This window comes from Callorhinchus milii, unplaced genomic scaffold (genome assembly GCF_018977255.1).
Source record: "Callorhinchus milii isolate IMCB2004 unplaced genomic scaffold, IMCB_Cmil_1.0 Scaffold4, whole genome shotgun sequence".
NCBI classification, from domain to species: domain Eukaryota; kingdom Metazoa; phylum Chordata; class Chondrichthyes; order Chimaeriformes; family Callorhinchidae; genus Callorhinchus; species Callorhinchus milii.
The window spans coordinates 49,312,231-49,336,018 of NW_024704745.1; the positions used below are offsets into that span (position 1 = coordinate 49,312,231).

General features: G+C 41.7%; 1 protein-coding gene across 2 annotated transcripts; it reads right to left on the reverse strand.

Annotated features, from left to right (window-relative positions):
- Window positions 1-5,043: 5,043 nt before the first annotated feature.
- qtrt2 (queuine tRNA-ribosyltransferase accessory subunit 2) lies at window positions 5,044-23,318 on the reverse strand. Of its 2 annotated transcripts, none has more exons than XM_042334512.1 (9): window positions 23,285-23,318; window positions 20,721-21,055; window positions 19,667-19,722; window positions 18,978-19,054; window positions 17,444-17,653; window positions 13,917-14,116; window positions 12,374-12,525; window positions 7,747-7,846; window positions 5,044-6,137 (listed from the first exon to the last, which is right to left on the reverse strand). In XM_042334512.1, exons 2-9 carry the CDS (start codon window positions 20,918-20,920, stop codon window positions 5,906-5,908), a joined length of 1,227 nt encoding a protein of 408 aa, XP_042190446.1. In that variant the 5' UTR covers window positions 20,921-21,055; window positions 23,285-23,318; the 3' UTR covers window positions 5,044-5,905. The 2 variants fall into 2 exon arrangements, with proteins under 2 accessions (XP_042190446.1, XP_007899308.1); XM_007901117.2 differs by lacking the exon at window positions 23,285-23,318 and adding an exon at window positions 23,218-23,282 and having other exon boundaries at window positions 20,721-21,057.
- Between the last annotated feature and the right edge of the window lie 470 nt (window positions 23,319-23,788).

Sequence of the window (23,788 nt, forward strand, 5' to 3'; positions counted from 1 at the left end):
TTTAACAAATGGGCCATCAGTGCCACTATAAATGATTGCTTGACAAACTAAAGCAACGACACTAGCTGAAAATAACTTTGTTTAAACGAAGAGTCAAAATTATGTTGTAATCATTAATATACTATTCAACTGTCCGAGTCATTATGAGATTTCTTTTTAATAACATAACTTCTAAGATGCCACTAACTAGTCTTCCAGTAAAACATGTAAGTGTGTGCACATTTCAATGTCTTGCCAATGGGGCTAAAGGTTAGGGGAGAGGGTTCAAGCCACTCAAGGATTTTGGTCTAGGATGTCACTCCACTCCGTAATCAGAAGTGTTTTTCTGATGAAATGTTAAACTGAGTTTTTTTGGTCTACCTTATTTTCAGATTTGATGAGTTTCTCCCAGTACCTTGGCCAACATTCCTTCAGATTAATTGGTCATTCTTGTTGGCATCTTGATGGGAGGAAGGAACAAATGGCTTCCATTTTTGCTTCCATTTTCTCTGACCACTACTTCATCTCCTTCACCACCTCCACCCCCCTCCCCACCTCCACCAGACCCACCACCATCTTCTACCGCCCTTGGAAGAAGTTACCCCCACAATCCCTAACCGATGCCTTGGAGTCCTCTGAACTCCTCTCCCTCTGGCCTTCAACCCTCACCGACCCCTCTTCTCCTCTCTCCCTCCTCCACAATACCCTCTCCACACTCGATACTCTTGCCCCCATCACTTCCCGCACTGTCTCCTACTCCCGCTCCTCCCCTGGTACACCACCCACCTCCGCTCACTGAAAAGCCAGGTGCGGGCTGCTGAACGCACCTGTGTCAAATCTGGCCTAACGGTCCACCGACAAATCTGGCTGGACCTCCTCAAAATTTACCGCTCCACTCTAGCCTCGGCCAAGTCGTCCTTCTACTCCAGGATAATCCTGGAGGCGAAGAACAACCCCAGGCTACTGTTTTCCACCACAACCCGACTCCTCCGTCCCCCCGCCACCCCGCGCAGGTCATCTCCTCCAACCTTCACTGCGAGGAGATGCTGGATTTCCTTGAATCCAAGATCAAGGGAATCCGCTCCGCGGTCACTTCCCCTCCAACTTCCACCCACCACCCACCCCTTCCCTCCCACACTCCGACTCCTACCCATCCTCCCCTACACACCTTCGTACCCGTTTCCCCACCCTCTGTCACTGAACTCATCCTATCCCTAAAACCAACCACCTGCTCCCTTGACCCCATCCCCACTCCACTCCTTATCTCCCAGCTCCACTTTCTTGCCCCACATATCACTGACATCATCAACCTGTCCCTCTCCTCTGGCTCTGTCCCCATTCCATTAAAAACTGCCATCATCACGCCCACCCTGAAAAAACCCTCCCTTGATGCGTCGCAGCTATCAAGCTACCGGCCCATCTCCAACCTCCCCTTTCTCTCCAAGGTCTTGGAAAGAGTTGTCGCCTCCCAACTGCGCTCTTTCCTCTCCACCCATTCTCTTTTCGAACCCCTTCAGTCAGGTTTCCGTGCTGCCCATAGCACAGAAACTGCCCTGGTCAAGGTCACCAATGATATCCTGACCATCTGTGACCAGGGCTCCCTCTGTCTCCTCGTCCTCCTCGACCTATCGGCAGCATTCGATACGGTCGACCACGCTATCCTACTCCACCGCTTGTCCTCCCACCTCAACCTTCAAGGCACTGTCCTTGAATGGTTTAGGTCGTACCTTTCTCACCGTCTTCACTTTGTCTCGACGAATGGCTTCTCCTCCACCCCCCGCACTGTCTCATGTGGTGTCCCTCAGGGCTCTGTCCTTGGTCCCCTCCTCTTCACCCTCTATATGCTCCCCCTTGGTGACATCATCCGCAGACATGGAGTTAACTTCCACATGTATGCGGATGACACCCAACTCTACCTTTCCTCCTCTACTCTCAACTCCACGACCACCGATGTCCTGACAGCCTGCCTGTCCGACATCGAGTCCTGGACGAGAGACAACTTTCTTCAGCTCAACGTGCGAAAAACCGAGGCCCTCCTGATTGGCTCACGTCAGCGCCTCCGCACCTCAGGCGCTGACACCATCAGCATCCAAGGCTGCACTCTCCACCTCTCAAAGCCAGTCAGGAACCTCGGCGTTTTGTTCGACCCTGAGCTGTCCTTTCTCCCTCACATCCGCACCACAACTGGCACCGCCTTCCATCACCTCCGGAACATCGCCAGACTACGGCACTACCTCACCCCTCACGCTGCTGAAACCCTGGTCCACGCCTTTGTCACCTCAAGGCTGGACTATGGGAACTCTCTCCTCGCCGGCCTTCCCGCCACCTCCCTCCACAAGCTGCAGGTCATTCAGAACTCTGCAGCTCGTGTACTGTCCCGCACCAGGCTTCGGGACCACATCACTCCCACCCTCGCTCGCCTCCACTGGCTCCCCATCCCCCAGAGGATTGATTTCAAGATCCTCATCCTCACCTACAAGGCCATTCACGGCCTTGCTCCCTCCTACCTCTCCAACCTACTATCCCCCTACCTACCTGCCCGTACCCTCCGTTCCTCTGGCTCCGGTCTGCTCCACGTCCCCCGCCCCAACCGCCCTACCATCGGTGGTCGGGCCTTCAGCCTCTCAGCCCCGAGGCTCTGGAACTCCATCCCCCAGTGCCTTCGCCTTGCTTCCTCCCTTTCCTCCTTCAAGGCCGGTCTCAAAACCTTTCTCTTTGACCGTGCCTTCAGCTCCCCTCTCGACTCTCTTCCCCCTCCTCGCTCCCTCCCTTCCCTCCCCTCACCCTGACCATTTCCCCCCTCCTCTCTCCCTCCCTTCCCTCCCCTCACCCTGACCATTTCCCCCCTGCTCGGGTCATGACCCAACTGTGCAGCGCCTTGGGACGTCCTCCTGACGTGAAAGGCGCTTTATAAATGGAATCTTGTTGTTGTTGTTGTTGTTTACAGCAATTTCTTGTGAAATACTTTGATCCACCATAAAAATGTAAATTCTTTAATCCACTGTTGCAAATTAATCTGGTAGTGAATTAAATATCAAAAGTTTTAGGCACGAGTGGTCTAAAATATTCCCCTGGGTCTCAGTGTGACTCCAATGCTGAAACTCAAGGCTGCTTATGTTTACTTTAGCTTATGTTTCCTGTTTTACGATGATATACAGGAAACTATGACAAAACAAACTCAATTTTATGTTCAAAATTTCATTCTCAATTTTAGGAAAAGGGAATTAATGCACTGATTCTGATTATCCAAAGTGGGTAATGATAATAATCCTTGCATTTGATAGTGCCTTATCATAACATCGAGCCGTCTCAAAGCACTTCACACGATATATTGTAAAGTGGATTTTGTGGGTGAAATTAGTCAGCCAGTTTACACACAGAATATAGGGTGATGGAATTCTGCATACAAATGTAGAAGGAAAAAATGCATTACTTCTTAGATCTTCTGAGGTGCAAAGTCAAAGTTCAGAGTAATTAGGCCTTATTCCACCTAGTCTCAATTTGAAAGATCCTTTTATCTTTAAGAAAAGAGCAGAGTTGTGAAATATTCTTAAATTCATTCTGTTTGGAAGTTGACTTTTTTAAGAACTTCGCCCACAAAATACAGTCAATCCACTTTACAGTATATACTGTGAAACAGTTTGAGATGCAAGGATTATTATTAAAACTTAGAATTTTGCATGAAATCCTTCTATTACGCAATTAGCTAGTTACCTAAACATATATATCTTCCCAATTACTAGCTGAAATACAATGAATGTCCATTATGTGTTAAGAAACCCAACCATTTAAGTGCATTAAGGAGAAGTGGTTGTAATGTGATCCTTACTGAGGTCCTTTACAGTACTGAGGAAGCTCAGTATGTAAACTACCCAGGACTTAATTTAAGGATAAAAGTTTAACTTGTCAGATCTGTCCAGGGAACCAAATGATAAACAGATTCACAGGATGGAGTAAGCTAAGTGATTAAATGGTATATTAGATCACATGGCCAATTCAACGATCATTCTTCTTCCTTTTCCAATATTCTCAGCAGTGCTTTCCAGTCTTTATGTGCTGTTCTGCGAAGAAGGGCCTGAAACCCTCACTACAGTATAGCTACTTAATCCACACTTCAATAAAGGTTGTAGGATTCTTCCAATCTGAACCAGTGCTCGACCAAATCTCTCAGGAAATTATCCAAATTCTTCTAGATACAGATGAAAAACATGACAGGAGCCATCTACACTATGTGCATGCCAACAGAATAAATGGCCATTGTACCATGGCTCAAACAGCTCTTGCAACCAATTTCCTTTTGTAAATTACACCTTAACATCCAGAAAAAGGGAAGTCTGGGGTTTCAATTCAGTGTTGGCCAGGTAGTCAAGAGATCAAATTGAACTGCAAGAGGTCAGAATAGTTGGAGGTGCTGTCTTTTGGTCCCAGGCGAGACCATTTTCAGGAGGACATTTGAAAATAGAATGGTACTTTTTAGTGTTCTGGCCAGCAATCTTCCAGATGAATTTGTTATTTAGACTCACTGCTGTTTGTGGGACCTTGCAGGTGCAAACAGCTGCTTCTTTTGACACTTTCAGTCAACTGCCCCCTTCTCATGCCTGCTGGCTTTCATGCCCATCTTGGTTGCCAAGTCAGGAGTGTTAAATGCCTTAGGACTTCCTCTGATGTGAAAGGCTCTATAGAAATGTACATTTGTATTGTATTGAGTTTGCCTACAAAAACAGTCACTACTTGACTAGACAATGATTAAGATCACATTCAGAATCACTGGAACATCACTCTCTATGTTTCAAACTTAGTAGAAAGCATCCATTTTCTTTTGCATAGTTACACAAAAGCGATAAAAAAAGATGAATAATTTCAAGCGCAGAGGGTACAGAATACTTTGTGTACTTGTTACATGACTGCAGCAGACACGCTCACTAAATAGCAAATAAGTCAAGCTCTTCAATATGCAGCATCTTCTACCTATAGATATCAAAAAGTAATAATGTTTTGTTCAATTGGCAAAGCAAATCTCCAAGCTGTTTGCAAGTGAGGTGTTGAATTATTCAGGGAAAAAAATTTAAGTGCAAAAACCATGTCACTTTTTATTACAAAGAAAATAAATGTGTTGCACAATACTGCCACCTAGCTCTTCATGAAAACACTTTCTTCCCATTGTCAACAGAAAAATGTCTTGTAACATTCATAAAACACATTTATTATCTTAATTGCAACTTTCAGTTTGTGAAATTTACAGCCTTCAATCCCATGTCGGCAAAGTCCGGGAAAAGGCTAGTGAGCAAAACAGTCTCTAACTTGCCCCTCGATTGTCAGTCAAAAATGTATTGTGTACAACAACCAAAACACAAATCGTTAAACTCTGAGCAGGGTTTAGCTAAAATTTATTAAATTGTCACTTACTTGAGTTTCTGAGAACCTCTGCCACAATTACGTAAAATTAATAGGAATGTTAAAAACGAATTGCTTGTGTCAAACCTCAAGCAGCCGTGTACCCAGCACTATGATTCTGTGAGCAGCTGTCATGCCATTCACATGAAATGTTACCATCATTTTGGTATTTAAAGGCACCTTTTTGTTTCATAAGTTATATCACGGCTTCTAAAGTAAGAATTTTGCACAGCTGCATTAAAATGCATAATAAGTTAGTTAAAATATGGCATACATTACAATATATTCTTGCTGCAGTATAACTGTCAAACATTATTGTAATGTAAATGTTACATAACATGATGCAGTTCAAGAGATCAAACTCTGCAGTAATTATCGGGATATCAAAAGTCACCATTACTAATCCATGGTGTAAGAAATCCAAAGACTCAAGTAATTCATTATAGTATCTGCAAGCAACGCACATCTGCCTGGGTAATGTATGCAGTAATGCAGCACTTATCTCCGATTCAATTTACTGACATATTCTTTGCTACGATTTTTGTTTTGTAATGAGTTCTTTCAGCTGCTGCATTTTGTTGTCTCTCAGGGCATCGCGGATTGACTGGAAAAATCCAAAGTAATGCTGGAGGTTGTGAATCATGAGCAGGACGCCGGCCAACAATTCGTTTGTCACTAAAAGGTGGTAGATGTAGGCACGAGTGTGATTCTTGCAGCAGTAACATTGACAATCCTCCACCAGGGGGCTGAAGTCAGCGCGAAATCTGAAATAAAAATACAAGTTATGAATTGGAACCATCAAAATATGAGGGAGAAAAATTGCACTTTATGGAATCTTATACATTGAAACATCTCAAAGCACTGTTTTTCTGGAGTGATTTTTTTTGTTAGCAAACATAAATGGAGGGTATCTCTAAGCAGCCTGATGGTGTGATGCGAGAATGAGTATTCTTGAAGGATGACATCAGATGGACAAAGGGGCTTCTTCATCCGAACTAATCTTGTGGTCTTGTGTTACTAATTACAATTGCTCCTAGTTCACTTACATAAGCATAATTTTGCTCTCCACCCGCCCCTTACTCCTTTGTATAATTTTTAAAAAGGTTGTATTTACAAGGTTCTATGGAGGAGCTCTCTGTACATTCATTAGAACTGGAACAGTCCAATGGCTCAGAAGGGAGATACCAGAGAATAATTTTGTTCATTTCTCCTTAACAACCACAATTCACATAGGCTAAAGAAAACACAGTAACCCCTTTCTGGAATAACATCCGATATAATGTTAATGTTCTGGTTGCTCCATCAATAGATACACTATATTAAAAAGTTTACAGTTTAATAATAATAATCCTTGCATTTGATATAGTGCTTTTCATGTCTTCTAGAACAACAAAATTACATTTGTATATTGCCTTTCACGTTGGAAGGACATCCCAAGGCGCTAGACAGTGTACAGTATTTCAAACCAGAGCTGGGGTCAGGGGGGGAGAAGGGAGGGGAAGGGGGTGGCCGATGGCATGGTCGAAGAGGAGGGTCTTGAGGCGGGACTTGAAGGAGGCTAAGGAGGGGGTGAGGCGGAGTGACTGGGGGATGGAATTCCAGAGGTTGGGGGCAGAGTGGCTGAAGGCTCTCCTGCCAATGGTGAGGCGGGTGGGTCGAGGGAAGTGGAGCAGGCTGGAGCGGCTGAGCGGAGGGAACGGGCGGGTTGGTAGGGGGTTAGGAGGTCGCAGAGGTAGGGTGGGGCGAGGCCATGGAGGGCTTTGTAGACCAGGATCTTGTACTGGATCCTTTGAAGGATAGGGAGCCAATAGAGTCGGGCGAGAATGGGGGAGATGCGGTCACAAAGTTTGGGGCGGGAGAGGACACGGGCTGCAGAGTTCTGGATTATCTGCAGCCTGTGAAGGGAGGAGTTGGGAAGGCTGACAAGCAGGGCGTTTGCATAGTCGAGCCTCGAGGTGATGAAGGCATGAACAAGAGCTTCAGCGGCCAAAGGGTGAGGTAGTGGCGGAGTCGGGCGATGTTATGGAGGTGAGGGAAGGCAGAGCGGGTCATGGCTTGGAGGTGAGGAAGAAAAGACAGTTGAGGGTCGAACAAGACCCCTAGGTTCCTGACTGGCTTGGTGAGTTGTAGTGTGCAGCCATGGCGGTTGATGCTCTCAAAGCCTGAGGTGCAGAGGCGCTTGCGCGAGCCAATCAGGATAGAAGTCTCAAAGCACTTCACAGAATAGACTGTAAAGTGAATTGACTGGATATTTGTGGGCAAAAATTCTTGCTATAACAGCACTGTACAGCTGAGAAAGACAGCATTTGTAAAGTAGCTTTAGTGCTTATAGTGAAGAAAACTGAATTCGTAATAAATAACGTTAAGACTTACTTTTCTCTTTTCAGGTCAATTGTAAAGGGAGTCTCGTTTACCTCACTTGGCACTCCTTTGCTGCCAACCTCATTATCCCCATTGCTGGTCTTTTCTAGAACTAAAATAAAATCAACAATTACATTCTCCCCAAGTACCTGATTGTCACCCTGTGCTGTACAATGTATTCAGACTAATGCCATCTTAAATCTAAAAATTGCAGATTAAACCAAAGAGAGTCATTTGCCAATTATTGCATTAGTTTTGTACTTTGTGTAATAATTTGACAGTTAGTGCAGTGAGAAACAGCAACAAAAAATTCAATTTGTTTGAAATTCTTTCATGCCACAGATCGGTTAAAATGTTTGATGATAATGCTTGCATTATTTCAGTTGTATAATATTCTGGATGCTTGGGCAGGTAAGTGAAGTCTGGGACCATTTATGTAATGGTTGTTCTATGGACAGAAAAAGGTCACACATCCTCATATGGTCCATGCATTGCTCAGTCAGACTGACAGGTGTTCTCCTACGTCCGTTTGTTTAATGTCATAGAGGTATAGGATTGTACGACACAGGGAGAAACAGGAGTGATCCCCTTTCAAGACGCTTGCTGCCTCCGAGTATCTTTTCCTAACATCTGGAGGCAGAAGCACACTCAGAATGTTGGCTAAAGCATGTGTCTTTTGCCCACAGTCTTGCCAGAAATTTGTCTGGCTAAGAATAATTAAGAGTTTGTGCTCCCAGTGCAAGATTTTGAGTTGACTTTTGTTCATTAATAATCATAATAATCCTTGCATTTGATATCGCCTTAACATGTCATTGAGACGTCACAAAGAGTTTCACAGGATATACTGTAAAGTAGATTGACTGCATATTTTATGAGCAAAATGCAGTAGCCAGTTTGCACACAATGTCCCACAACCAGCCATGGAGTGAGTAACCATTTTTTTTATTATTTGGGGGATTGTTGGCCAAAATACCGGGAAAACCTTCCTTCTCTTTTCAAATAGTGCCATGGAATCTTTAACGTCCAGCTGAACAGGAGACGGGACCTTGGCTTAACGTCTCATCCAAAGGACAGCACATCTGACAATACAACACACTCTCAGCACTGCATTGGGGGAGGAAAGTCAGCTAAGACTATGTGATTCCAAGTCCTGATGTGGGGTTTGAATTCCCCATAATCTTCTGATTCAGAGGTGAGAGTACTACTATTGTGCCACGCTGCCTTATTCTGCTTCAGGTGCATATCATGAGGGACAACTTCCAGCTCTCGACCAATTAGAGTGGTCTCCCAGGGACTGCACATGGTTTGTGTTATCAGCAGAGCCCTATCAACTAGAGATGAGCCTGCGGCAGTATGTGCAATCGTACATATGTTCAGGGCACCTTGAACAGTCAGCAAAGTTAGAGGAACTCACAAGTTATTTGACTCCCTTCTGTTCACACATATCCACTTACTGTATAGTAGCTTTATATCTCTCACTGATACACAGTTTTAAATCTTACATACAATATATATTCTTAATATAAAGGTACAAATGATAGTGACAGCAAATCCCTGTAATCTGACATAAATTCTGCTTAGTGAGCAAAATTCTATTTGTGCTACTTGATCTTCCTGCCATTTCCTACAACCCTGTTATTGTACATAATACAAACTTTAGTGAAGGTTTATTAACATGGAAACAAGAGAACATATTTTTAATATAAATATGTTCAGGATTAAAACAATTAAAAAGGCTTTAATTGTACGGGAGGTGGGGTGGGGGAAGAGTCATAGTAATTTGAACTCCCATAAAGGAAGCGATAGTCCAAATAGATTCCAGGCACTTGTCTATAGTTTTCAGCAGCCCTGAAATTACCTGAATGGTCTTTGGTGAACAGAATTTCATTATTTTGTCGGATCCATGATAAAATCTATTTTTGTATAATATTAGATCAGACTATCTTCAGTGAGTGCAAACTTTGCTTCTGACCGTGGCTTCTAACCGTCCCCTATACATGGATTATTTTATAGCTGTTTCCTAGTCACTGCAAAACCTCAGTTAAAAAGGTTAGTAAGCAAAGGATTCTGACTTAATGGGAACCACTTGACACAAATAAATATCATGTTCAACGGGGCAGGACAATGCAGGAAGGTCAGTAAAGGACAATGAAGCTCTGTTTCTCTTCTGAAAACAGTAAAGACTTGAGAACAGGCAAAACTATCCAGGCAAATAAAACTAGCATAGATTAATAATAATCCTGTCGGGTGAGGTCACACTATATTGCCATTACAGTTGAACAGCTTGCTAGCATTCACACATGATTAATGGCCACTTTGGGTGAGGCACGGGATCTCGTTTCACTAAAGTTTGTATTGTGTACAAATTAGCATTTTGCTAATTGCTCCGAAGACTCCTTTCCCTCTTCTCCCTCACTCTTTTTCTGTGTTTCTAACATGTGTTGCCGTGATCTTTTTGTGAAGTTTTGCACTTTAAAGCACAATACTGAAGAAAGAAATGCTCCAATCACCTAGTGTCAGCCTCAACCTCAGATCAGGTATTTCAGAGCAGTAACTACTCCACTAATACCAAGAGGAGACCCCACTACACTATTAGGGTTTTGATTTGGCTACAGTCCATTGTTTATTTATAAAAAACAGCTACCACACAATATTTTCTGATTCTATGGTATCCACATAATACGCAGAAACAATTGCTCTTAATTTTCCCTGCAATTGACTAAAATTGTTTCTAATTCATTAAACTGTAGAACTTGGAAAAAATTTAGATGACAGTGAGAAGTGTGAATCGGGATTGATTTAGGTACACAGGCAAAAGGTACACAACTCACTCAGTAAGATGCAGTGGCATAAATTGCAAGTCTCTCTCAGGTTTATGATGAATACCCAATGCCCAGAGCACATTTCTTTGAAAGCTACATTTTAAATATAACACCAAAACGCAACATGTCTACATAAGTCTTTAACTTGAAGTAAATTCCCAGACGTCAAGGAAACTCAAGTGATACTTGCAGCACTTTATAGAGCACAAACAAGGCTCAAAAGCAGCTGTGGCTCTTGGAAGTCAAACAATTCTCCTCATACACGGACCTCACCATTTATGTAACAAGAATCATTCATGTACTAGAAGTCTCACTCTGGGAACATAACAGTCTAACTCAGAAGAATGCTAGATACTGAGCCAAAAATTACCAACTCTTTGATGATATCAAGTTTCTCACAAATGGAACAGAGCTGTTCTTCTGATCAATGTAGGAATCTGGATTTGCTCCAGAACTTCAGTCCTAGGCACTGGCACTTTTACAAAGTGCAAAGTGTTTGGTGTAGTGTTTTACATTGAAAGCTTTGCTAAATAAATCATTGCTTGTTGCAGGTATAACCTACAACAAACAATGCTAGAACATCCAGAACTGCTAGATCCTGAGTAACGTTTTGTCAGTTGTTCCTCCAAATATTTCCCTGTGCAGTTCACAAATCTAATCACAATTCAAAAAAGAAAATGTTGAAACTATAGAGTTACAGAAAACTCTGGATAATTTGTAACTCAAAGGGGAAAAAGAGCCCAGTGACGAGGCGCTCAGCAGAGGTTAGGCACGCATGCTCAGACGTATCACAGAGGCCTCTGGTCTATTGGAGAGCTGTGCTGTGGCCTCCCGCCCTATCCTGTGACACAATAGGGTGGGAGGCGGGGTGGGAGATCATGGCGTAGCCTTCCAATAAACCAGACACTTCTGCGATGCATTTAATCATGTGTGCCAAATCTCTACCACGCCATCTTATAGGATGAGTTATCCAATAAATTTTACATTGTAAGTACTTACAAGAATTTCTAGAAGGTAATTAGTTACGTGTTAAGTGGAACGACAAGTAAAGTGTATTACTAACAATTATTAATTATTTGCATGGGACATTGACAGCATGAACTTTAAGTGGTAATGATAAATTAAACCAGAGTTATCAGGAATTTACTGTATTTTGTAAATAACTTCTAAACAATTTTCAAAACTTAAGCAATGGTGCTTGCTTAAATTTTTAAAAAGCAGTTATTTATCAGTTTCTTTACATTAAGAACAGTAAAGCACTAAGTAGTTCCAATAGAAATGTTAGAAAGTTTATGCTTTAATGCTTCAGAGGTATCCCATGTGTTGTCTGCTCTCTTATATGCCTCTCCGCTTACCAGGAGGTACACGAGAACATTTGTAACAGAGTAAATGCAGCACAAATAAAAGTTTATCCACACAGAAGAGACTGGAAATAACTTACTTCATAAAAGTAATTCTCGACAACCTGTTCTGAATCTACTTATCCCAGTATCCCTTGTTGCTATTGCCATGTTCCTCAGTCTGCTATAAAAATTCTAATGTTGCCTCACATATTCCTCCAGTTGCTCTCACTTCTCCCCATCTTTGACCCACGCAGCCCAGTGTGCTTTGATGTCACCCCGCTTTGCCTTCTGTAGTCTTGTCAGCTGTTGCGTCGACAACAACATCAGCAACAATAAATTATATTTGAATAGTGCCTCTCACACTGGGGTTGTCTCCCCCATCTTTGCCCTATACTCTGCTCTCTATGGAGACCAAAGTTATCTGAGTTCATGTACTGTCACTGATCCAAACCTTTGAAGGGTTTTAACTAATACCTTCCGTCTCTGGGTCCATTTTGTATTTGAAATTGAATGACAGAGCTCTCCCCTGTTCAGTCATCTTGTAGGGGAAAAATCCCTCAAACAAGTCCACGCCTCTCGTTACACACTCCAACACTTCATCTGGTTTCCCAATCCCATGGATCATCCTAATAAAGAAAAATTATAGAAAAATTGAACAAATTAGAAAATAATTAACAACACAAACACTTCACTTTTGTTATTTTTTGTGTTAAAATGACTGCAAATATTGATGAGTGTCAGTTGGCAGCACTCTTGCCTTGGACTCAAGACTGTCGAGGTTTGAGCTCTCAGTCCAGGCTTAATCTCCAATGCAGACCTTGGGGAGCATTTCATTGTCAGAGGTTCCAATATTCAGATGAGACATTAAACCAAGGTCTCATCTGCTTGTAAAAACATCCCTTGACACTTTCAAAACGAGAAGTGAGTTTCTCCTGGTCCCCTGGCCAAGGACAGACTATAGTATTTACTTTAGAGTTGTAAAGGTGTTATACTGTGATAAGATGCTTTTAAAAATGCAAGTTCTTTATTACTAAAATGATATGTGATGCCCAACAGTCTTATCACCATCACGTTTTGTTCATAAGTTCACTGGTCCCACCTAGTGTCCAGCAACAATAATACTAATCCTTGCATTTGATATAATAATAACTGTGTTTGATATAGCACTTTATCACATCTTCGAGACGTCTCAAAGCGCATCACAGAATATACTGTAAAGTGAATTGACTGTATATTTTGTGGGCAAAACGCAGCAGCCAATTGCGCACAGTAGTGTCCCACAAACAGTCGTGGACTGAGTCAGCAACTTCTGATTAAAAGATCCAGGAAGTAATTGAGGAAAATTCTTGCCCTTCATATAAAACATGCATTGACTGTAGGAATACACAATGTCCTCCACAATTTTTTTTCTAAAATTCCAAAGAATATAGCACCCTTATCACATCTACGAGACATCTCAAAGCGCTTCATAGAATACACTGTGAAGTGGATTGACTGTATATTTTGTGGGCCAAATGTGGCAGCCAATTTCACACAGCAGTGTCCCACAAATAGTGGTGAATTAAGTGACCAAATTATTGTTTTTTTAAAAAAAGGGATTATTACCTCTGGAAAAGCGATCTGCCAATCGATTAACAACCGGGTTCCTACTTACTGCTAGGTAAACATAGGCATATGGAACAACACATCACCCTGCCCAGGAATTGAACCCATGTCCTCTCACTTGGATGGGAGTGCTTTAACCACTAAGATACAGGACTCCACAGAATCAGAATTAGCATGCTATGAGTAGTTCATTTTAGACACAGTTATAGTTTCACTAACATAAAACCAGAAGTCAATGGGAACAGTCAGCAGGTCAGGCAGCATCTATGGAGAAAGGAAAGTGAATCAAAGTTTCAGGTCCACGACCCTCCGTCACAACTTGGGCATGTTGGGAGGGAGAGGCTTTTGATCAGATTTCCGGCATCTGCAGTATTTTACGTTTTGCGTATAGCTTCACTGTTCATTTCCTTACCTAGGTTTCTCTTCAGGCAGTTCTGCTGTGACTGAGGAAAGCAAGCTCAGTTTGAAATCATTTGGTACATCATCTCCATGGAAACCATCTAGAAGAAAACCTCCAACTGGTCGCTTAATGGTTTCTCTGACAGATCTCAGTCTCTCCTCAAGAACGTCCCCTCCTTCAACCACACCTATGATCTCAGTATTCTTCAACACCTAAAAGAAGGATAAATATTCAAATCTGTATAATAGCCAATGCAGGCTTCCCTCTGTTCCACCAAATCTCCTTTACTGAAAAGTCATTCAATTATTCTAAGCATTATTGGAATAGAAGGTGTTACAATTTCACTAAACCATCTATGATTCATCAGGATCACACCTGGGATAAAATATATTAGCTTCAATAGATAAACATGTGAAGGAAAAGAATATAACAGGTTACAGGGAAAGAGTACAGAATTCAGATTAGAGTAGTTGGCTCCAGTGGCTGATTGAGCATCAGCCTACACTTAATGGGCTAACTGGTTTCCCCCTAGGCTGCAATATCAATGATTTTATGAGAGGCTTGGCAAATGTGGATTACGTTTACCAAAGCTTAAAAGTTTAAGAACTGATTTATCACCTCAAGGCTGGACTCTGGGAACTCTCTCCTCGCCGGCCTTCCCGGCACCTCCCTCCACAAGCTGCAGGTCATTCAGAACTCTGCAGCTCGTGTACTGTCCCGCACCAGGCTTCGCGACCACATCACTCCCACCCTCGCTCGCCTCCACTGGCTCCCCATCCCCCAGAGGATCGAATTCAAGATCCTCGTCCTCACCTACAAGGCCATTCACGGCCTTGCTCCCTCCTACCTCTCCGACCTACTATCCCCCTACTTACCTGCCCGTACCCTCCATTCCTCTGGCTCCAGTCTGCTCCACATCTCCCGCCCCAACCATCGGTGGCCGGGCCTTCAGCCTCTCAGCCCCTAGGCTCTGGAACTCTATCCCCCAGTGCCTTCGCCGCTTCCTCCCTTTCCTCCTTCAAGGCCGGTCTCAAGACCTTTCTCTTTGACCGTGCCTTCAGCTCCCCTCTCGACTCTCTACCCCCACCTCGCTCCCTCCCTTCCTTCCCCTCACCCTGACCATTTCTCCCCTGCTCGGGTCCTGACCCAACTGTACAGCGCCTTGGGACATCCTCTCGACGTGAAAGGCGCTCTATAAATGGAATCTTGTTGTTGTTGTTGTTGATTGAGGTCTTTTTTTAAAAAATCAAGGTATTTAAAAAAGGAAACCCCTCTTCCTGCTGTAAAATCTTAAATGCAAGAGGCTAAGTAAGCCATTTAAATGTTGAAACCAGAACATTTTTATTCAAGGGAGGGAAGTAGATCCATACTTGTGAAGTAAACATATCAAGGTATACTGAGGAATGCAAAAAGGAAAATATAACAGAGTTGAATGACAGAGCAATCTTAATTGGCCTACCACAGTTCTAAATTTTACTCCAATAAAATACACATTATTCCCATATCATAAGAAACATATACCTGTAGCTATACAATACAAGTCAAACTGGCATTTAATGTATTTAGTCATCCATCTGCCATCAAAAAAACAAAGTGGGCTGATCTGTGTGGGATTGGCACCACACTGAGAAATCCAGTGTTTATCTGTAGCAATTCAGATTGAAACACAAACCCATGTTTATAACATTCCCCAAATCAAATTGTAGCTCAGTGGTTAGAGCAATCGTCTTGCAAATGAGAGTTGGGTTCTATTCCCGCCAGGGCGAAATGTTGGGTAAGTTTCCTTACTTCCCATACCTCTGTTTACATAGCAGTAAGTAGAAACCCAGCTGTTATTCGATTGGCGGCTCGCTTTTCCAGGGATATTAATCCCTCAAAAAAATATTTATTTGCCCACAAATATACAGTCAATTCACTTTACAATATATTCTGTGAAGCGCTTTGAGAAGTCTAGAAGACGTGAAAAGCGCTATATCAAATGCAAGAATTATTATTATTGCACCCATCTGAAAACTTGGCTGAATATTCTCTTCCCACTTACTTCAAGGCCTATTTATTCACATGTACTTGACATTACTTACATCTAAGGAGTCAGAGAGATTTTGGGAAACATTTCAGATTTTATGTTAGAGCTACCTACGAGATCAGTTTTAGAGTATAACTGTGATGTTTGACCTTTCACATCTCTTAAAAGACTGTTGTTGCCCATTCAGATAATATGGTCCTCCCATGTTTCAAACAAATTCCTGTTTGTCTGCTGCCCTTCCCTCATTACTAAGTGAAACTCTTCATGCAGTGTATCAATGCACCACACTGAGTGAAAACTAACATTGCTGATTAATGAATTAACTCACAAAATACAGTCAATTCACTTTGCAGTATATTCTGCAAAGCAATTAGAGATATCTCAAAGACGTGATAAGGCAATATATCAAATGCAAGGATTATTATTTTATTTAAATGAAGAATTTCTCATAAGACTGTAAAAAAGGTATTGGGACTCAGTTTGCTCTGCTTTAGTATGTTCTGCCTCAGTTTAATGTTTAGACTCGTATTAGTTGTTCCTAAACCTAATCTTGCAACTGTATGTCACAATCATAAGTACACTATAAATGTTAATACACAATCTTATTTCATTTAAAAAATAATTGTATTTTCATTAAGTGCAATGACATCAGGATGTACAAATATAACCAGTCTCCACCTTCAACCTTATATTAAAACCAGCAGGCCTCCATTTACAGCGCAAATGCTCAGCAAAAAACTACTAAAGCATTTCTATTATCTGACTGAATTTTCAATTTGTTATGGTTTAGCTGCAATGTTCAACACTAGGTAACTTTAGCATTGTAATACAAATATGGTCTTTGCAATTCATGTTTTAACTCTTCAGATTGATTGCCTTGCAACATTTTCTCAAGAAAGATTCAACATTTCAAAATACTATTTGTTTATGGTTATATTCTCATTTTAATTAATAAATTACAGAACTATAGAGCCATGTCTTCGCTGGATTACTGTGAGGAACTACTGTGATCTGATAATTTGTTTAACAGTAAAATAATAATCCTTGCATTTCTTAAAGTAACTTTCATGGGGGAGGAGTCTCCAAGCACTTAATGGGATGTACAATAAAGTGCAGTAGCAGTGTAGTTTGTAAGCAAATTTGCAGGTGAACAGCACAACATGAAGGGTGATGTAAATCACCACCAATAAAACACACCTAAGAGAACTATAACTAGTAAAATATAAGCTCATTTACAATTTAACAAAATTGCACAAAACCCGATAGGCACATGATGTTGACAGAATACTGTACTACATAGTAAATTATTGAATATTAATGGTTATTATACAAGTGAAGGCTCTGGTATAATTTTAGCCATAATCAAATGTCATATTCAACAAACTCTGCACCATATCCTCTGTATAAAAATTGCTGCATTGATAAAGTTTATGGTCTTAAACAGGCAACAACAGCTGCTCAGGAAGCCTGTTAAACAAGCTGCAGGTGCTTATGTTCCAGCTCTGATGTTTACCTCAGATTTCTTATGCATCTCAAGGCAACCATCCAGAAAGGCCAGCGTACGATCCACAGATTTCTTTGCCCTCTTTCTTGAAGTTCCTGGAGGCAGAAGTTCCCCATCTGCCATGCACTGGTACCAGTCAGGTTTGAAGGCTTGTTGTATCTCCATGAACTTAGATACTGTTAGTTCAATACGTCCACCTCCACCCCAGACTGATACAGTCTGTCCAGTAGGCATTAACACAGGTTATATAAAAAAAACTTTAAAACAGTTAACAAACCCAGCACAACTTAATAATTAGACCAGCATTTGTATTTGCAAACTGAATTACGAACAACATTCAAACTAATATTGAATGTTAGATAAAGCTCAAAAATTTGTTACAAACTGCATCAAAATGTCCATTACCTGGTTATAAGTTCCATCAATGTCAATAACAGGTCATCTGCATTGCACGTCACCCTTATTATTACACTTTATCTCAAGTATGTTGTTTCAATTTGAATTACATTTCTTCTGTAGACAATGCATATATTATTGCCTGAGCATTAAACAATACACTCACCTCAGTGAGGAGGGTAAGTAAAAGAGAACAAGATATCAGGTGTTATTTGCATCACCACACAATTCACCAGAAGCATGGTCAGTGGACCTATCCAGTTCTCAGATAGCTATTACTGATATTTCTGTGGAAGCATTACTGAATAAGGTGCATAATATCATGATTGATGTAAAGCACCACAAATAAAACACACAAAATAGGACTACAAGTATTAAAACAGCCACTTTCTACCAAAATGATCTCATTATGATTTACGAAAGTTATGAAGTTGAATAAAAGGGATATAAATTTTAATGATTACATCACTGCAGTGGGAGACTGGGATTAGAACATTTTCAGTGCTTATGGGTTAAAGTGAAATCTTCCTAAAAGATGTTTACCTGAGCAGTGCACAGGGGAAAGTAAATTGCACAGCAAAGTAGAAAATGACTCATTGGGAAAATGGCAGCATAAATGGCACTTCACACAAAAAAATTGTCCTCGGGAATGTAAAGTGTATCCCCTCCAGGGAACCCCCTGTATGTCATCAGGCCCATGAGAACTAAGCTCTAATGAGTTCTCAGGTGGGAGCCGAGTTCTTGTGAGACAGAGATATAAAGGGGGTTCCCTGAGGAGATAAATGTTATGTCCTAAGGTGCTTTTTTTCGCGCAGAGAAGCTATTTATGCTGCCTTTTCCCCAACAAGCACTTTTTAACCTCATTCTGGTGAGCTGCAGTAGACTTATCCCTGAGTACTATAGCAGGTAGAGCATTTATTGGAACATTCTTCAACTCTTCTAACTTTTAAATATTATTTTAAAAATTACATCTGACCCAGCAAAAGACCTTCATCACTATACTCTTAAGTTTTGGATTTTGGTGTACTGCCTTAAACTGCAGTGGCAATAATCAGCTAGAGCAGCATCTATTAAATACTGTAGTAAATTAATAAGGAAACTTATTTCAAATAATCTTGCCACAACGGTAAATTACTTCAAATTGTACCTTGTTTGTATTGTACCCTGATGGACAGGGGCTGGCTGCATCATGTAAGGAACAGTACAGTAAGGAGTCTGGCATGCCTGTTCAAGAAACACAACCTACTCAATAAACCAAAACACTGATAATAGTGAAAAACATAATGCAATACAACAACAAGAAGATTCCATTTATAGAGCGCCTTTCACGTAGGGAGGACGTCCCAAGGCGCTGGACAGTTGGGTCAGGACCCGAGCAGGGGGGAAATGAGCTGCGAAGGCCTAAGCTTTTGCCCTGTACGATGTGTCATCGAAGTGGACATTAGATCCCAACAAGCTTTCTTCACTAAAGGAAAAGCATCATACTGAAATACGATTTATAGCAAATACTTATAAAGTGTCACATCTTTATTTCCTCAGTCATGTGGGCAATATGACTAGTCCTTTTGACTCCTGACCAATACTCATGGTAAAGGCAACCATTGACATATGTTGAAAACATGCACCGTTAGTGATACTACAAGGTGACCAAAAAGTCATGATAACTACCCTATTATCTAAAAAAGTCATAATTTCTTGAAGACTTATTAGACATTGTAATAGTATCATGACTTTTTAGTCACCCTGTATAACTTGGATAGAATTTAAAGTGTACAAACTGAACATATTTGTTTAACCAAAGGAAAGAGCAGTCAGTTTCTAAAATTGAATGAATACCTATGAATTTTCCAATTCCTTCCTTATATGCTTCCAAAACTTCATGATGTTCAGCTCTGAAAGAACAAGTAAAGAATCAGTATACATCGGCACATCTCAGACAAACAACGGTCACATATTTGGTCAAACTTGAGGTCAATTTCCCTTTGAAACAGTCCACTGCCTATGATACTATTTACATTGATGGAAGCAAAGAAATATTACTTTCCGTATGATCTTTTTCCACACAAAAGGTAGTGGAAATCTGGAACTTTCTCCCCCAAAAGGCTGTGGATGCTGGATCAATCAAAATTTTCAAGACTGAGGTCAATAGATTTTTGTTATGGGTATCAAGGGTTAGGGTATCAAGGGATATCGAGCAATAGCAGGTAAATGGAGTTGAATACAGATCATGATCTAATACAATGGCAGAATAGGTTGAGGGGTTGAATGGCCTACTCCTGTTCCTATGTGGAAGTTGGAATCATATTTCTCACTCCCACTGCATTAGTCTGAAGTTGAGGACAGTTGGTCGCTCACTGATGTTAGTCAACAGATGGTTGCATGAGCCACTAAACAAACCAAGTCAGGAACCCTGTGCGCAATTAGCTGCCTTGTTCCACTCACAAAAATCAGTCAATTCACTTTACAATATATTCCAGGCAGGGCGAAACCTTGGGCAAGTTTCCTTACTCCACACGCCTAATAATAATCCCTCCAAAAACAATAATAAATTGGTCATTTTCAATCTACGACTATTTGTGGGACATTGCTGTGCGTAATTGGCTGCAGCGTTCGCCCACAAATATACAGTCAATTCACTTTACAGTGTGTTCTGTGAAGCGCTTTGGGACGTCCTCCCGACGTGAAACGCGCTATATCAAATGCAAGGATTATTATTATTATTATTATTATTATTATTATTATTCTGTGAAGCGCTTCAAGACGTTTTGAAGATGTGATTATGCACTATATCAAAGCAAGCATTATTATTATACAAGGAATAGGTCTCTGATTCAACCAGTAAGAATTCAAAATTCATTGTGAAAAGACATGATTTTATACTTAAACATACAGCGTTGGCAGTGTTAGCTGCACAGGTTCAGGTACTTTTTCGATCAAATGGAGCGTATCATGGGTCAGATGTGGGGCTGAACCTGTCCGGGTATAAAGCAGGCAACCAGGAAAGTCTATGGTTTTAGTGCCATTCCGTCCTACTTCAGTCAATTTGCCGAGGCGACATCCATTCACGACGCTTGAGAGGATTAACTTCATCTTTCCAGTTCAAACTTTCAACTCGATTTCAGTTCTCGGAGGTTGATCTTTTATTGTACGCCTGCTAAATCCAGATCTGATATTAAAGTGTAAGATATCTGTCATCCAGGAAAATATACAGAATTGTGTGGCAACCTCTGTTGGAGAAAAACAAATACCATTAACCAAAAGAAACTCCAAATTTTCATGAAATTTAAAATACAGTATTCAACAATTATCTGTTTTTTTTAGCTAGTGTAATTCTACCTAACTGACTTTCAAGCCTGACTAGGATGGGCCAGATTGAGATGAGCCAGACCAGGCAGGTCAGCAATCAACAATGCCTTAGTTTGTACCAACCACTTTATCATTTTCATTCAAAAATTAAAGTTCAGCCATATCACAACCAAGTATTCCTTGAGCTTTCTGCACAGCTTTGACCACCTGAATCATAGAATCATAGTTTTTACAGCACAAGAGGCCATTCAGCCTATCATATTTGTGCCAGTCTTTGAAAAGAGCTATCCAAATCAATCCCACTCCCCTACTTTCCCCATAGCCTCGCAAACTTGTTCTCCCCAAATAATTATTTAATTATTTTCCATCTTTAAAGATTTATATATGTTGACATGTAGATTTCTCTGCATTTCTATTTCTTTTAAAATATTACCATGTGAATGACATCACCAAGTGAGAGCACGTAGATGATGAAAAGGAGAGGATACAGTCATAATATGTAGGAGCAGGTGTAGGCCATTCGGCCCTTCGATTCTGCCTGCCATTCAATCATGGCTGATCTTCTAATCTAACTCAAGCTAATACCATAACCCTGCCTTATCCCCATATCTCTTAATCCCTTTTGCAATAAGAAATCTATCTATCTCAGTCTTGAATATGTTCAAGGACTAAGCGGCAACAGCCCTTTGGGGTAGTGAGTTCCATACATTCACCACCCTTTGAGTGAAGAAGTTCTTCCTCAACTCAGTGCGTAAGGGCTGGCCTGATTTTAAGGTTGTGACCCCTGGTTTTAGTTTCTCCAACCGGGGGAAACAATCTCCCACTATCTATTCTATCGTACCCTTTGATGATCTTATAGGTTTCTATAAGATCCCCTCTAATTCTTCTATATTCTTGAGAATATAGGCCCAAATTGGTCAGCCTATCCTCGTAACTCATCCCCTTCATCCCTGGTACTAACCTAGTAAATCTACGCTGCACCCTTTCCAAGGCAAGTACATCCTTTCTTAAGTAAGGAGACCAAAACTGCACACAGTATTCCAGGTGTGGTCTCACCAGGGCCCTATAAAGTTGCAGCAAGACTTCCCTACTCTTATAGTTTAATCCTGTCATAATGAATGCTAACATACCGTTCGCCTTCCTAATTGCTGCTGCACCTGCAGACTAACTTTCTGTGATTGGTGTACAAGGACACCCACATCCCTCTGGACGCTAACACATTCCAATCTCTCCCCTTCTAAAAAATAACCCGCTCTACTGTTTTTGCTACCAAGGTGGATGACTTCACCTTCCCTACATTATACTTTATCTGCCACCTACCTGCCCAATCACCTAACCTATCTATGTCGCGCTGCATTTTTTTTAATGTCATCATTAAAAAAATGGAGTCCTGTAGCTCAGTGGTTAGAGCACTCGCTTTGCAAGTGAGAGACCCGAGTTCAATTCCAGGCAGATGAATTGATGAATTGCTTTCCCTGTAGTACTCTTATTCCGCAAGGGAATATGTGACCGCTGAGAATTTTGCACTACATCCTTAAATATTTGCCACTGTTGGTCTACATTTTTACCTCTTAATCTTATTCTCCAGTCCATTTTACCTAAATCTTTCCTCATACCTACAAAATTAGCCCTATTTAAGTTCAGAATACTTGCCTCGGATTTAACTATCTCCCTCTCTAACTTAATGCAGAATTCAATCATATTGTGATCACTCTGCCCGAGAGGATTCTTAATGCCTACACTGCCGACTCGCCCTGTTTCGGTACACGATCAGTGTATGTGACTGTGTGGGGAGGGGGGGGGGGGGGGGGGGGGAGAAGCAGTTGGGTGATAAGAGTTCATTGATGAAGGTAATCCTCCTGTCCCAAGCAGTCCCGGACTGTCAGGTGACCCGGACTGGCCGGTGAAACGTCAATAATCTAAACCCGGGCTCAGAACCAGCTTTTGAAGGTAAGAAACGATCCTCTCGATTGTAGATGAATATTAAAGCTGTGACTCTGCACCATAAGCCGCACAGGCAAAGGCAATGTCGGTGTCAACTTGTGAGCTGCCAGTCACCTCCACCTGAGGAAACCACTTACTGCCGCTCTGGGTCCGGCCATTGCTCAGTCGGTGGGAGCTCATTGATCAGCCACCGCAGTCACTCACCTCTCTCTCTCTCTCTCTCCCTCTCTGTCCCTCTGCTCTCCCGGCTATCTCCCCTCTCCCTCTGGTTTGCTGTCCCTCTGTCTCACTCCCCTCTGTTCCCGCCTGTTGTTCAGCGGCGGCGACACGCGCTCAGCACCCAGGGCGTCGCGTGTTGATGACGTTTCCCTGCTCCGGGAGCGCGCTGGCCTCCAGTCATTGACGTCACTGAGTCAGCGTGTGAGCGTGCAACACAGTGTGAATAATACAGTGTGAATGCACAGTGTGTGTGAGTGTATAATACAGTGTGTGAATGAAATTACATAAAGAAATGCAGCTGAGCTATGTGCATGTACCTTCACCTTACGTTTTACTATGAACGTGTGCAATGCTGTCTTATTTAACTGGAACTGGTGTACCCTTGAATAATGAATATTGATTATTATTATTATTATTGGGTCTATGTGCCAGTAATGCGTATCTTATATTGTTGTTGTGCAAATAATAATAATTTGGGTTACTCAATCC